General features: G+C 30.7%; 1 protein-coding gene and 1 long non-coding RNA gene across 2 annotated transcripts; one reads left to right on the top strand and one right to left on the bottom strand.

The window, feature by feature from the left end:
- Positions 1 to 4,231: 4,231 nt before the first annotated feature.
- On the bottom strand, positions 4,232 to 7,481 carry LOC133795646 (uncharacterized). Its single transcript, XR_009875386.1, has 3 exons — positions 7,222 to 7,481; positions 5,693 to 6,811; positions 4,232 to 4,539 (listed from the first exon to the last, which is right to left on the bottom strand). It is a non-coding gene; the product is annotated as an uncharacterized LOC133795646 (long non-coding RNA).
- A 7,159-nt stretch (positions 7,482 to 14,640) lies between these two features.
- On the top strand, positions 14,641 to 15,844 carry LOC133795644 (MYB-like transcription factor ETC3). The gene is made up of 3 exons (XM_062233097.1): positions 14,641 to 14,860; positions 15,291 to 15,390; positions 15,543 to 15,844. Exons 1-3 carry the CDS (start codon positions 14,800 to 14,802, stop codon positions 15,661 to 15,663), a joined length of 282 nt encoding a protein of 93 aa, XP_062089081.1. The 5' UTR covers positions 14,641 to 14,799; the 3' UTR covers positions 15,664 to 15,844.
- The last annotated feature ends 377 nt before the right edge of the window (positions 15,845 to 16,221 follow it).

Raw genomic sequence — 16,221 nt, 5'->3', positions numbered from 1 at the left:
CGCTCAGGCACTCGTTATCATACAAAATAAAGACGGAACGATTTTAGAAATTGACGAGGAAATCGATCCAAGGATTGAGGAGAAAGTTGACCTCCAACCTTTGGAGGAGCTCAAAGAAGTTCAGCTCGAGGAAGCTGATCCCTCGAAGAAGGTGAAGGTCGGAAAACACCTCCAAAACGAGGCAAAATAGCAATTAATTTGCTTTCTAAAGAAAAACCAGGATGTCTTCGCGTGGTCACACTCAGACATGGTGGGGATAAGCCCGAATGTAGCGAGCCACGCATTGAATATAGACAAAAGTTTTCCCCCGAAGCAACAAAAGCGAAGACAGCTGGACGAAGACAGAAAGAAAGCACTAAAGGAGGAAGTTGACAGGCTAAAAGCAAACAATTTCATTAGGGACGCTTTTTACCCTGACTGGGTAGCCAATCCAGTGTTGGTCCTGAAGCCCAATGGGACGTGGAGAACCTGCATTGACTACTCAGACCTCAACAAGGCCTGCCCAAAAGACTGTTTTCCGCTGCCAAGAATTGACCAGCTCGTGGATGCCACGGCGGGGCATGGCCTGATGTCGTTCATGGATGCCTATTCTGGATATAACCAGATTCCCATGCATGCCCCCGACCAAGAGCATACGAGCTTCATCACAGATAAAGGGCTCTACTGCTACAATGCCATGCCATTCGGACTCAAGAATGCTGGAGCCACGTACCAGTGGCTTGTAAACATGATGTTTTCAGAGAAAATAGGGAACAACATGGAAGTTTATGTTGATGACATGCTTGTAAAGTCTCAACTTAACAAGAACCATGTTGATGATCTCGAAGAGTGCTTTGGTGTACTCAGGAAATACAACATGAAGCTAAATCCTCAGAAGTGCACTTTTGGGGTATCTTCGGGAAAATTTCTGGGCTTTATTGTCAACTCTCGAGGGATCGAGGCTAATCCCGAAAAAATAAAGGCCCTGATTGATATGCCTTCACCTCGGAAGCATAAAGATGTCCAAAGCTTGACTGGTAGGATGGTCGCCCTGAGCAGATTCATCTCGAAGTCAACGGATCGTGGCCTTCCATTCTTCAACTTATTGAAAGGAAGTAAGAAGTTTGAATGGACAGAGGAGTGTGAGCTGGCCTTTCAGGAGCTCAAAAAGCACTTAGCTGAACCGCCCATCCTATCGAAGCCTGAGACGGGAGAAGTATTGTTCCTATACCTCTCAACTACCGAACACGCGATAAGCGCGGTGCTCGTTCGAGAAGAAGAGAAATTGCAGAGACCCGTCTATTACATCAGCAAAAGATTACTGGGGGCAGAGTCAAGATATCCATTGATGGAGAAGCTTGCCCTCAGCCTAATCCACTCATCTCGCAAGCTCCGCCCCTACTTTCAAGCACATCCCATTCATGTACTGGCAGATCAACCACTTAGGCAAGTCCTGTCTAAACCAGAGGCGTCAGGTCGACTCCTTAAATGGGCTGTTGAGCTCGGACAGTTCGAGATCACTTACCATCCAAGAACGACCATTAAGGCACAAGCCTTGGCAGACTTCATAGTGGAGTGCACTGGTATAGCCGACAACGAGGTAATAACCACGGCCCACGAGCTGTGGAAACTTTACGTCGACGGCTCGTCAAATGAAAATGGAGCGGGGGCAGGAGTTATTCTTATCACTCCCGCAGGAAGCAAATTTCACTCTGCTTTAAGATTTGGTTTTAAAGCATCTAATAATGAAGCTGAATACGAGGCTCTACTTGCGGGACTACGAATAGCAAAAGAGCTCAAGGCCAAAGCTATACATTGCTACAGCGACTCCTAGCTCGTGGCTAATCAAATCTTGGGGGAGTACCAGGCTCGTGGCACAAGAATGGCAGCTTATCTGGCGAAGGCAAAATCCGCATTAGAGTATTTCGAGTTTTATGCAATCGAACAGGTTCCCCGAGAACAAAACTCAAATGCAGATGCCTTAGCTCGGCTCGCCACTTCCGCCGAAAATGAAGAGCTGAATGTTATACCCGTAGAACACCTATCAGCACCCAGCATTACTGAGCCAGACGAGGAAGATGTGTGTATGATTGAAACAGAACCAACCTGGATGAGTCCAATAGTTGATTATCTCGAAAATGGAATTCTTCCAAGAGATCGAAATCAAGCTCGAAGGTTGATGTATCAACTTCCTCGTTAGACGACTTCGGATCGGGGGGTCTCGAGCTAGATGTACGTACGATCTCGAAAGACACGTGATCTCGGGAGATGCCATTAGCTCGAACAATGACATGAGACCTGAGATGCTAAAGCCTTAGAGATACGCGATAATCACCTTGAATATTTACAAGTGTTATAAATATGAGATGTAATCCTCATTTATTAATGTAAATCCCCAAGAATCGTGGGATATTATTTTGTCAGTTATGCGTTTCCTGGTCTTCAGGGACGTTTCCTTTTATATCTGATTAAAGGCATTTACAGCCATTTATTTTATTCACAAAAGAGTAACTACCCAAAATATGTGGGATAGTATTCTGCGTCCTTCTCTATAAATAGAGAAGCCATGCACCATTGTAAAGGACCCGAAATTCTGATCCTTAAGAGAAAACTTTGGAGAATTCATGCTAAAGAATTTTTCAGAGATAATCTTAAGATTAATAACAGAGACTCGTGGACTAGGCAGATTTAACTGCTGAACCGCGTAAAAAAACCGTGTGTTTGATTTGTTTGTTTCGTTTGGCCATTGTCATTCATTGTTTTTGTGCTCTTCTTTTATCTGTTGACGAAAAACGGCGTCAACAAATTGGATTATTTGCCTCGATAGTCCTCGATTGTACTCGATAAAACTTGATAGGTGTATAAGAATTTTATTGGATTGTTTGCCTCGATAGTCCTCGACTGTACTCGATAAAACTTGATATGTGTGACCTCGATAGGACTCGACATATATCGATAGAAATCGATATTTTCTATTTTATGTTGTAGTTTAACTTTTTGACCTTTTTTTTTGTTTTTTTGTTGCAAATTCGACTGTTTCTGTATTTGTTGCATTCAATGGTGTTTGGGAACTCGAAAATAGGGATTGGATTTTCAGAGATGCTGAAAATCAAGTTCTGCCCGTGGAGAAGGGTGTGACATATGAGCAACTGCTTGACATTCTGTACGATGAGCTTGAAGTGGATAAATGTGTGCATGACTTGAAAATTGAGGTCCCGTACACATGCCTATCACAATCCGTCAAACCTACCGTTATAAAAAATGATAGGCATGTGCGTGCATTCATTGGGTTAGCATCGAAATCTGTAGAGAAGTTCATTCCTCTATGTGTGACATTGATTAAGAAGGGAGGTGTAAGAAATGTATCGGCTTATGCCAGCGTTAATAAATAAGTTCGATTTGAAGATAACATTTCTCCTCCATGTCATGGTTTCAAAGGAACTCAAGGTGACATTGGAACATGTGTTCCCGAGACAAATCCAGATGTCATAGTCCATGATGATATCACGGTTAGAGATCCGTCATATGTGCATGACACGGCGGAGTACGATCCCTATGGCTACTCCTTTGTTAACCTTCTCAAATGACAACTTCCCCCAAGGATACTTGAAAAAGTAATCAATATCCTCAACCATCCTCAGGGAATCTCCTCATATCGTTGTTGTCTTCTCTGGGACATTCAGTACCCCCTCTATCAAATAGCACAAACCCAACTTAAATGCATCTTCTGGGTTTGTGGAGGCCTTCAATGCATCTTCCAACTGACCAAAACTAACCTTCGAATCACCATTAAAATATTCCTGGATGATCAGATCACTTGAAAGATGCTCTTTCAATTCAATTGGGGACGGTGATTTCCCAAAATTTAGCCCGCACTACTACGAAAATTGCATAAGAAGTCAGTTAAAAACCGACCTATAAACATTCATAAGTCGATTTGGAACCGACTTCCCATGCAATGACTTACCATGTAAACACATGATAGGTCGGTTAGCGCCAAACCAACTTATGGTGTACAACATGGTAAGTCAATTGTACAACCGTCCTTTAGTGTACAACATGGTAGGTTGGTTGTCCAACTGACCTATGGTGAACAACATGGTAAGTCGGTTATCCAACTAACCTATGGTGAACAACATAGTAGGTCAGTTGTCCAACCGACTTGTAGCATTCTATTTTTTTTCTTCATATTAACCAGTATTTTTTCATATTAACTTATAAAACCCTCACACTATTGAAATTGAACACCAAATAAAATAGAACCAATATCAAAATTACTAAAGTCACAAATAAATAAAATACACTTAACATCACCAATATATATCAATAAATTTACAATATTTAGATCTGTGAAAAATCAAACTTAAATCTATACAATTTTACAATATTCAATATATATATATATATATAACACAAATATAGACCCTCTGATCTATGCAAATTTACATGTATAACTCAAAGTACAAATACCCAACTCTATCCATAAGAAGCAGAGCAACGAACTTCATGACCACCACAGGCACTCCGATAGGTGCCAACATCATTCTTTGTTGTACCAATCTGAAATCACATTCAGGTATATAAGAAACCATTGCATTAAAATCTCTATAAATGACTCAATATAATCAATTATAGTAAAATTTACATATGCTTTGTTACATAGAGTTGATAAAAGAAATTTGCTGCCTAGTGATAATAGAAAAAATATCATAATCCAAGTGTAGAGGTGATACATAAACTGAACTTATAGTATCTCTCACAAGAATTATAATTCATGAAATAAACAAATTTATAAACATAAGTTTGAGTCCTATATTACTGCTCTACTACAAGAATATAGAAACAAAAACGATAACTATATGTTTAATTTTTTTCTAAAACCTCAGTTCAAAACAAGTGCAATTATTAGAGAAGTAATCACCTCCAATACAATTCCAAATAAAGAATGCTTAATAGAAAATGAAATCTTCAATGAAAAATATACACTCGATCCCTCTGTCTATACATTATTAGAAATTACTTGTATTTATTTTCATGTACCCCTGAACTATGTTTAAGTACAATTCTAGATCCCTCTTACTCAATTTTGCATTTGTAACTTTTAAAGAGAATAAGAATTGTGAGAAGTTGTCTAGACTTCTGAGATTGATATACATCACTCAATCGTATCAGTTAAACAAATTTAACCAAATCCAAGTGATTGAATAAACTATAAGCAAAAAGGAAATAGTGACCCAGAATCTCATGCATACAAAAACACCCAGAAATGATCTCAAGTAACTAAAAAAATCTTGAAACTTTAGAAAGAAACCCGTGTTCTCCAACTACAAGAAATAAAAAATTCTAAACACCCATAAGGAAAACTCATCATATGTTTCAAAAAACCAAAAACACAGAATAGCTGCAAAAAAATGAAAGAATCAATACAACTCGTCAAAACTGAGCAAAGGAAAATTGATCATTGAAATGTCCAAATCAAAACTCTAATGTTATTATGTAGGTCACTATTAAAAAAAAAAATGAATGTGTGAAATCAGTAAAACCGTATACGTCCAAATCAAAACTCATTCATTAGCTTCTGAACAATGATTCCCAATATAAAAAAATAAAACAAAAAAAAAATAGTGATCATCCCAAATTTATTTATTAAGTTTCTATTTTCCAGAAAAAATAGCAAATGTCTAAAAAATGATATTGGGATCCTTATGCATACCTTGGCCGAGGATGCAACTTCTGCAAAAAGATCCTTCAAATCCCTTTGGTGTCTATATTCATAAGTTAAGCCTAACAATCACACAATGTTTATATTAACAATCTATGCCTTGAAATAACACAAGAAGTTTGAGAAATAAGATAAATGTAAAATAAGAGGATTAAAATAATTGACATTTGTATCTTGGCATATATTACTTATACATATATATATTATATTTTTTATAATATATTCTAACAAATCAAAGCATTATTATAGAAAAAAGATATAGAAAATAAATAGCATTATATGAGCTTATAAATATACAAATAGCACTATATGAGCATATCAATATATATTTATAGGATATGTGATCAAACTTAAAATTAGTGGTACTGTAATATGTAGGAGTTCCTACTTGAGCACTTTTCTCTGTTTTTTTCTTTACCATTCTAGCTAATAAATAAAAAGTTACCTACTTTTGGTAGTACCATGGTCATAATGTAACATGGAACTCTTTCATCTGTGTCCTCACTATGCCGCATATCACGTACAAAAACCATAAAGTTAATTGGATAATCATATAATATATAGGATTTGTTCCATGGAAAGCATGTGATCATTGAAGGCAGCCAAAGAATATCCATTATGCTTGTTCTGTTATATTATCTAGCATTGCTTAAGTTTTTAACTTTTAATAATTATTTATACTAAAAAAACGAGGCCCAAAAAGAAAAACTAATATCGTGTTTGATACAAACTTGAAACTTTCAAAGAAAATTGCCAGCCTTGAATGCAGCCACAGTTTGTCAAAAAATACCATTGAAACTAGTTGGTATTATATGAATCACTCAAACATATTAAGACCTAATTCAATGCACAACACCAACTATAAGACTTGCTTGCAGAAGGAAATTGACCAAAAAATGGGAACAAAGCTTCCTAGATTTTCTTTCTACTTCTTTTTTTTCCAAAGTTTTACCGGTAAACATATGCAAATAGAAAGCAGAGAGAAATAATGATTTGCTTGCCTGAGTGAGACCACCTTGCTTTTGACCCAAAGTGAGGCCTAAAGGCTTGTCGACCTCAACCTTTCAACAATTATTCTACCGCTTTGACATTAAGCCATACCCTTTACAACTAAAACCAACAAATTATATACCAAATCAAAACAACAATTAGATTTTTCAAAAAAGAATATCTTAATACCATTTTCATATCTTAACACGGAAAATGCATAGTTTATACACACCAAAATCAAAACCCATAACCATTAACAATTTTATAATTAATATATCAGTAATCAAAGATTTTCAAATGGTACTACTTATATTCTGCAAAAGAAGGTGTCGATTTTATGTTTTTTAACATATTATTAAGAAATAAGATTATAAATTGCTCAATTCGCTCTTCTAAGCGTAATACAAACCCAATATACCAAAACAAACATTTAATTTAACTTGTATTAATTAAAATAAACAAGCTCTTCTGCATAACATATACAAACCCAAAACAAAACAAAAAAACCATTGAACTAAAAAAAATAATACCATGGAAAAAAAAAGATTCACCCTTGAAATCCTTATTCGGGAAATACTCAGATGACGGAAACGTTAGAGAGGCATAAGAGCAGCAAAGGGTGAGAGACACTGAATGTAAGAGTGTGAGAGGTTGCGGTTGAAGATTACTTTTGGGAGAAGAAGGTGATCAGAAAGGGTGAGAGAAAGATGAAAGGGGTTTGAGAAAATAGGGTTCCTTTTCTCTAAATTGTATTGAGAAAGAAATGAAAAATAATGCGGGAATTTAAAAAAAATTCCCACCATCATTTCGTGATGGAAAAGTATCTTATAATGACATGGAGGTCGGTTCTATCCAACCTACTTGTTATTATAAATACAATTAAATTAAAATATATTCGTATTCATAAAAATTAAATTATTTTTTTAATTACAAATAATTTATTAATTTATTTATATTTCAAAAATTATAATATATGTAATATTAATAAGTATATATATTTTTTTTATACTTATTTCATACCCAAATAAATTATATATATGTATTGTTTAAATAAATTAATACATTTTAAAATTTCAATAATATAAAACAAATTAGAGTATCTTTAATAATGTATTTTATAATGACATGGTAGGTCGGTTCTACAGAAACAAACTACCATGTCACATGATAAATCATTTCTTACACAACCGACATACCATGTCATCTAAAAAATTATTAAAGATATACTCTAAATTATTTTATAAAGTTTTTTATTTTAAATTATAAATATTATTAAATTAAAATATTTTCTTGTTTATTAAAATGAAATTAATTTTTTAATTACAAATAATTTATTAATTTTTTATATTTCAAAAATTATTATATATGTAGTATTAATAAGTATATATATTTTTATACTTATTTCATACCCAAATAAATTATATATATGTATTGTTTAAATAAATTAATATATTTTAAAATTTCAATAATATAAAACAAATTAGAGTATCTTTAATAATGTATTTTTATAATGATATGGTAGGTCGGTTCTACACAACCGACCTACCATGTCACATGAGAAATCATTTCTCACACAACCGACTTACCATGTCATCTAAAAAATTATTAAAGGGATACTCTAAATTATTTTATAAATTTTTTTATTTTAAATTATAAATATTATTAAATTAAAATATTTTATTCTTTATAAAAATGAAATTAATTTTTTTAATTACAAATAATTTATTAATTTATTTATATTTCAAAAATTATTATATATGTAATATTAATAAGTATATATTTTTTTATACTTATTTCATACCCAAATAAATTATATATACATGTATTCTTTAAATAAATTAACATATTTTAAAATTTCAATAATATAAAACAAATTAGAGTATCTTTAATAATGTATTTTTATAATGACATGGTAGGTCGGTTCTACACAACCGACCTACCATGTCACATGAGAAGTCATTTCTCACACAACCGACCTATCATCTCATCTAAAAAATTATTAAAGAGATACTCTAAATTGTTTTATAAAGTTTTTTATTTTAAATTATAAATACTATTAAATTAAAATATTTTATTATTTATAAAAAATCAAATTAATTTGTTTTAATTACAAATACTTTATTAATTTATTTATATTTCAAAAATTATAATACATGTAATATTAATAAGTATATATTTTTTATACTTATTTCATACCTAAATAAATTAATATGTTTTAAAATTTCAATAATATAAAACAAATTATAGTATCTTTAATAATGTATTTTTATAATGACATGGTAGGTCATTTCTACACAACCGACCTACCATGTCACATGAAAAGTCATTTCCCACACAACCGACCTACCATGTCATCTAAAATATTATTAAAGGGATACTCTAAATTGTTTTATAAAGTTTTTTATTTTAAATTATAAATACTATTAAATTAAAATATTTTCTTGTTTATAAAAATGAAATTAATTTTTTTAATTACAATTAATTTATTAATTTTTTATATTTAAAAGATTATAATATATGTAATATTAATAAGTATATTATTTTATACTTTTCATCCTGAAATAATTATATATATGTATTGTTTAAATAAATTAATATATTTAAAATTCAAATAATATAAAATTTATATTTGTTAATATATATTACATTATAATTATATTTTATAAATAAAAAATATTTTAATTTAGTAACATTTACAATTTAAAATAAATAAATAATAATAATTTGATAAAAGAGTGGCGTCTTAAATAATTTTTTAAAGGACATGTTAGTTCGATTCTGTGTCATTATACAAATATATTGTTAAAGATACTCTAATTGATTTTTACATTATTAAAATTTTAAAATATATTAATTTAATTTAATTCATTTATTTATTTATACTTCAAAACATTATAAGGTAATATTAATAAATTTAAATTTCTTACATTTATTTCATACACTAATAGCTTATATATATATTTATATTTTAAATAAATTAATATATTTTAAAATTCTTATAATGTGACATGATAAGTCGGTTCACATAGTAGCGACCTACCATGTTAGCAAGGTAGGCACATGGTAGGTCGGTCCACACAGAACTGACCTACCATGACAACATGGCAGGTCGGTTTTGCATGAACCGACCTATTATGTCTTCTACAAGCATGGGAGGTCGGTTCTTGCGCAACCGACGTCCCATGCTTACCTTAGTCATACATGATAAGTCGGTTCTGTATAAACCGACTTATGAACATGTGTTAAGTCGGTTTAAGTGGAACCGACCTCTCATGGCTGATGACTGATGTCCAAATTGTTGTAGTGCCGGTAACTAGGGCAAACTCTGCAATACCAAATCTACACATAGTGTTGCCCAGGTAGAACTGACCCTCTTCAAGCTTCTTACTTTCTACCTTACGCAACATTAGCTGATGCAGCAGAACCCCAGAAAAACTAAACGGCTTCACCTTAAAGAATTGTCCCAACGGGCATGCCTATGCCCTTTCAATAAGACCATGCCTCTTAAACTGTTCTATAAGGGTATCCAAGTAGGCACTACCCCTATAAGTGACACGACCAGGAAAGTGTTTCTCCAACGGCACAATAAAGTCAGGCATCTGGAAAAAAAAAACAAAAAAAATGTTAAAAATGTAAAACAATCTGGTAAGGCAGTTACTATCGAGGCAGAAACTATCGAGTTCTATCGAGTCTTATCGATGCCTATCGAGGTGGGTCCCAAAAATCACAAAGAATAATATCATCGGGTTACTATCGAGTCTTATCGAGGCCTATCGAGGTAAGGCCAAAAAAAAAACCAAAGTCTAGTAATATTGAGTCCTATCGAGGTATGTCCTAAAAAATCCCAGAGCCTTGTATCATCGAGTCCTATCGAGGTATGTCCTAAAAATTCCCAAAGTCGTATATCATCGAGTCTTATCGAGGTAGGTTCTAAAAATTCTCAAAAGCCTTGTATCATCGAGTCCTATCGAGTCATATCGATTCCTATTGAGGTAGGTTCTAAAAATTCCCAAAAGCCTTGTATCATCGAGTCCTATCGATTCCTATCGAGGCACAATCTAATCCAGTCCATATCGAGTCCTATCGATTTCTATCGAGTTGCATGAAAAATATCGAAAAAAACCCAGATTTCTTCATTCCCAGCCCCGATCTATCCTATGAACAAAAATCAACAAAAAAACCAGGCACATACACATATTGCATATTAAAAACGAAATCCCTCACCTTCACTTTCTTTGAGGTTGTTTCCTAAAAATTTGGTTGGCTTGCTCGACGTTTTCTCCTTCCCCTTCTCCGATTGTCAAGTCCGACCTTTGGGAGCCCTTGTTTGTGGTCGTGGAAGACAATGAAGGTTGGGTTCTACGAATTCAATCGAGACCTATCGATTTCAAAGTTTACTTGGTTCGGGTATTTTGGGAGAGAATACGGAGAGTTTGAGAAAATTATGCCAGGGTATTTTGGGTAGTAACGTTATTAGTAGCACTAAAACGAGAGTCTTATAGGGATATGATATTTTTCAAATGTAGTGTCACTTATTACATTAAAACTCAAATTTCCCTTATTTAATTACTTGTGGATCCCACAAATTTATAAAATAAAGAAAAATCTAAAATCTACCTATTTAGTGGAGTTCAATAGTAACTTCTAGAGGATAATGTGAATTCTAGAATTCACCTTTCTATAAAAATATAACTTATTCTCATGTTAAAATTATTTATTGATGAGTGCTAAGGAGGCTTTTTTGTGCACTATCTCCCTTATTTAAAGACATGTATCATCTTTTAAATAATATCAATTTTTATAAAATAATTAAACATTTTATTTCAATTTTATTACAATTATGCTACCATATACCATTTATTTTATTTATAAAAATTATAGGATTTATATATAGGGTAAATTTTGATTTTCTAAATATTTTAATATTAACAATAAAAAGAATTTGAATTTGTTGTCATTTTTTAAAAATAAATTCATATAAATATTTTATTTATTTTTTATTTGGAATCAATAAATAGTGCAAACTCCTTAACAACAAGATATTAAAGAATAAAAAAATATAGAAGGAAAAATATCCAAAGCAATGTAATTTTTGTTTTTATATTTTGAAGGAAAAATATTTCAGCCTAAAAAAAATTGTAGTGTCAATGATATATTTTTTTTCTAGTGAAAACTTTTCGATTATTTTGGTGTATTATTATTATTATATTACTGTTTTCTCAAGTTTTCTTTTTTTAGTAAATTTTTCTAGTTGTTATTAGAGAATATCTATTAATTAGTTAATTTTAAATTAATATATTATTCTTATTATATATTATTTTTTTAATAGTGTATTTTTAGAGAATAATTTATTTTCCACAAAAATATATATTTTTCTTATATAAACCCCACAAATTAATTAAAAAAATAATCATCTTTTTATTAGTTATTATGATTTTATTCATTGTTAATTTGATTTCTAAAATTAAAATAAATGTTAGATGGTAGCATAATTATATATTATACTCCTATTTTGTTGAATCTAATCATTTGAATATTTATTTAATTAGACCAAATTATTTAAAATATTGATCGAGTTAAATTTTTTTTGCGTTAGAATTGAATTTTTTAACTTAATTTTTTATGTTATAACTAGACTAAACTGACCAATAAATACTTCCAAAGTTCTCAGCGTGTAAATCGAGTATTATCACCCCAGACAGCTTTCAAATCGAGAGGCCAAATCCAACTTAATTTCGAATAGGACAATGGCATTTCATGTTCATACTTTCAAATGGCATAACTTTAGTGGAAATTTCGTGCACAGAGACGAATTGTCTGCTTATAAAAAAAGAAAAGTTTTTTAATTTTTGTTTTAATCTAAATTAAAATATAGTTTATTTTAATAATGTTATGGCTACAAACAGAGTGTTATAGATATAAAATGCATACATTATTTTTTAATTGTTGGCCATATTTTAAAATGTTTGAATATATATCCAATATTTTTAACAATTTTTAGTTATACCTTCACCTAAATCATAAAATCAGCTTTTGAAGAGTAATAAACAGAGGATAATTTACCTTTAAAAATGGGTGAAAATTAATTAAAAGAAAAAGTAAATAGTGGCTAAAATACTTAATGTTTTCAAAAAATTATACTTTTATACCTTTTTTTTTTTGCAGTAAATATATTCAATATCTTCAAAATGTTGCACTTTTATATCCAATTTTTTTTCTCAATAAATATACTCAATGTTTTAAAATGTTGTACTTTTACTCATATTTTTTATTATTTTGAAAAATAATAAAAAGCTGAAGGAAAAATAAAGGATTCTAATTATTTTTAAAATTTTATATTATTTTCTCTTTCTTATTCTTTCTCAAAATAACTATTTTAAATTAAACATTAATACATATTTTATTAAAATTAATGAAAATGATTTAAAATAATTAAAACCTTATATATTTTCATCAATTTAAATTAGAAGATTTTTTTTAATAAAAAAGTAAAGGAAAAATATAAGTTTAATTTCACTAATCTTATTTTTTTATTATTATTTTGAAAGTGAAAATAATTTATGTTATTTCCTCTCGGTAGTATTGTTTCAATGTAAATGGTTCAACACCGACGTAAGCAATGGTCGAAATGTGACTAAGAATAACATCACTATAGTATCATGATTAATTCTGAATGGTACAAGAACGAGCAGCTTATTCTCGCCACTCAAGTAAAACAAGTTTTCTACTTGGAAGATCCTTAAAGAAACAAAAATTGGAGGGTAGTAGAAGAAGTCAATCATCGAAAAATTTGGGATCATCCAAGTATCAACCAAAAAATAGATTTCTTCCTGCGACCGACATGTCGTCGCTGTAGACCTACAACAACAACTTTTTTATTATTTTTTATTATTCAAATTATGTACTCCAATAAATTTGTCATTAAAAAAAATAAATAAATGATATATGGTTGATCATTAATTATCAACTACTCAATTATAATAATTAGTAGTAATATGGTAAATAAAAAAATATTACTTATTAATGTGTTAAATTTGGCACACTTTTTAAAACAACAATAAAATTAAATTTTTTGGCGCTCCGTTAGAAATGTATAAAGGTGCAAATAAAATTTGTTAATTATATACATGTATATTTTTTTAAACTATATTTTATATTTTAAAAGGTAATTGAATTACCTCAAAGTTGAATAAATATAAGACATCGTTGTCATCCAAAATTTAGACATAAATCTTAAAAATATTACACCCAAAGGAACAAAGCAACTTGAGTCCAAAAAGATCCCTTTATAAAATGAATTAAGATTTTATGTGAAATTAGTGTATGTCATATTGAGTCAAACTTATGTAATTTTAAAATCTCATATTAAAACCTAACTTGTTGTAAAAAAATAATAGTAATTTTTTTATAAATAAATTATTAAATATGAAATATCACAATTATATTAGACACAATATAAAACATACTAATTTGACCAAAAATCTTAATTTTCGTAAAACATGAGCCTCCGAAAAAGTAGTTAATAGATCACATGAAAAACAAATATTGATAAATTAAACTTACTTAAAAAGTTAAATATTACATCAATTGCTCTAACCAGATTTTAAAAGTTATAATACAAATGTAACAAATATTTAAGCCATAATTCGGCATTAAATTTATTACATAACAGTCAAAATCAAAGTTGACATAATACAACCAAAATCAAATTTAAACTTGATAAAGCCAAAAAAAGTTTTTTGTTTTGCACATAATTAGCCAAGACAAATGTGGATAATGTAAATATCAATTTGTTGTATTTTAAAAAAAATTATATATATTAAAAGATAGAATAGTGCTAAAGAAATAATGTTTTTTTTTTGGTTTAATTGTCTCAACACTAATTATCTACGCTGGAGCATTTAATGAGGGTCCAAGTCCAACTACCTTTACTTAGCAGGTAGCACCATCTTTAAATGCTCTCTCAACGCTGCACTGTATCTTTACATAGAGCAGTACTTTTATATTTTTCATTTCTTTTAGTACTATATATATAATAACTATATGTAGATAAGAACCTTTTTGCTACCGGCTGGCTTCCCATTTCCAGAAATACTTGTTCTATCTAAATGGCTGACTCAGAACACTCTTCTTGTGATGACAATTTTGCTCACTCTCAAGGTCAAGAAGGTGACTGCAATTTTTTTATTTTCTTTTCCTATAGATATAGATATATATCCTGATTTCTTTTAAGAAAAGGTATATAAGCATGCTTTTAATGGAGAATTCTATAATTTATGTACATGATTTTTTAGTACTCTCACTGCTGTATTAATTCAATATATATGCAAACCAAGCAAGCTAGCTAGGATTTGATTTATTAAGTCATGTCATCATATAGAACAACTGTCATGATCTCAGTTCTCTTGGATTTTCTGGTTCTTCTCCTTATCCTTAAGAAGTCTTTATTAATTGTTCCAACACATGCGCTATCTCTCTCTCTCTCTCTCTCTCACACACACACACAAAATGACACTAGACTGAAAATGAATTATATCTTTAATCTAAGGGTTGATGATTTTAATGTTCAATCGTATTTGTATCATATATTATATGGTAGAAATTACTAGTGAGGAACCAATTGCGCGTGAAGTTGAGCTTCGGTTCTCTGAAGACGAGGAATCACTTATCATCAGAATGTACAATCTAGTTGGAAAAAGGTGATGATTGATTGCTTCCTTCTCATCACTCTTACAATACTACCTAAGGACAAATACATATGTTTTTATATATATATATACATATATATATTAACAGACACAAACAACAGCTAGCTCAATTAATTTGTACTTTTAATCTTGTGCGTGTGCAGATGGTCACTTATAGCTGGAAGAATTCCGGGAAGAACAGCAGACGAAATTGAGAAGTACTGGATGTCTAGGAATAGGAACTCTAACCACTCCGTCATCACACTCGAACATTCAACAACTTAAACCATTTATTTGGCTTCATTCCTTTCCTTTTCCTGCTACTAGTTACCACCACAGATTATTATTATTAGTTTCTTAATTTACAATAATTTTTAATTTCATCCTCATCTCAACTTATTGTACTTTCTGTGAGCTAGGGTTCAATGTTTCAATAAGACGGTGTGTTGAATTTGATTGATTGAAACTTTGGAATTTCATCACTTTTTCATTTTTGTCTTTTTACGAGAAATTTGCTGTCCACTATTGATTGGTCTACGTAATTATTAGTTTTTACCAAGTTTTTATTCAACGAATCATGTATCATTAGTTGTCCCCTCAGTGATAAAAATGGCTCCCCCGGTTTCACCTTTTTTAGGCTTTATTTTGAACTATTTTTGTTACCGTATATGGTGGTGAAAGAAAAAAAACAATGAATGGTTTATATCTATCTAAGGAAGCTACGGTTCAATCAAAAAAAAAAAAAAAAGTGCTCAAATTTGGAAGCATGATAAGTTCGTACTCAGTGGGGACCAATATATATCAACTCATTTTCACCTGATCGGATGAGAAACAAAACAATTT

This window comes from Humulus lupulus, chromosome 8 (assembly GCF_963169125.1).
Source record: "Humulus lupulus chromosome 8, drHumLupu1.1, whole genome shotgun sequence".
Classification (NCBI taxonomy): domain Eukaryota; kingdom Viridiplantae; phylum Streptophyta; class Magnoliopsida; order Rosales; family Cannabaceae; genus Humulus; species Humulus lupulus.
This window is presented reverse-complemented; position numbering and strand designations above follow the sequence as displayed.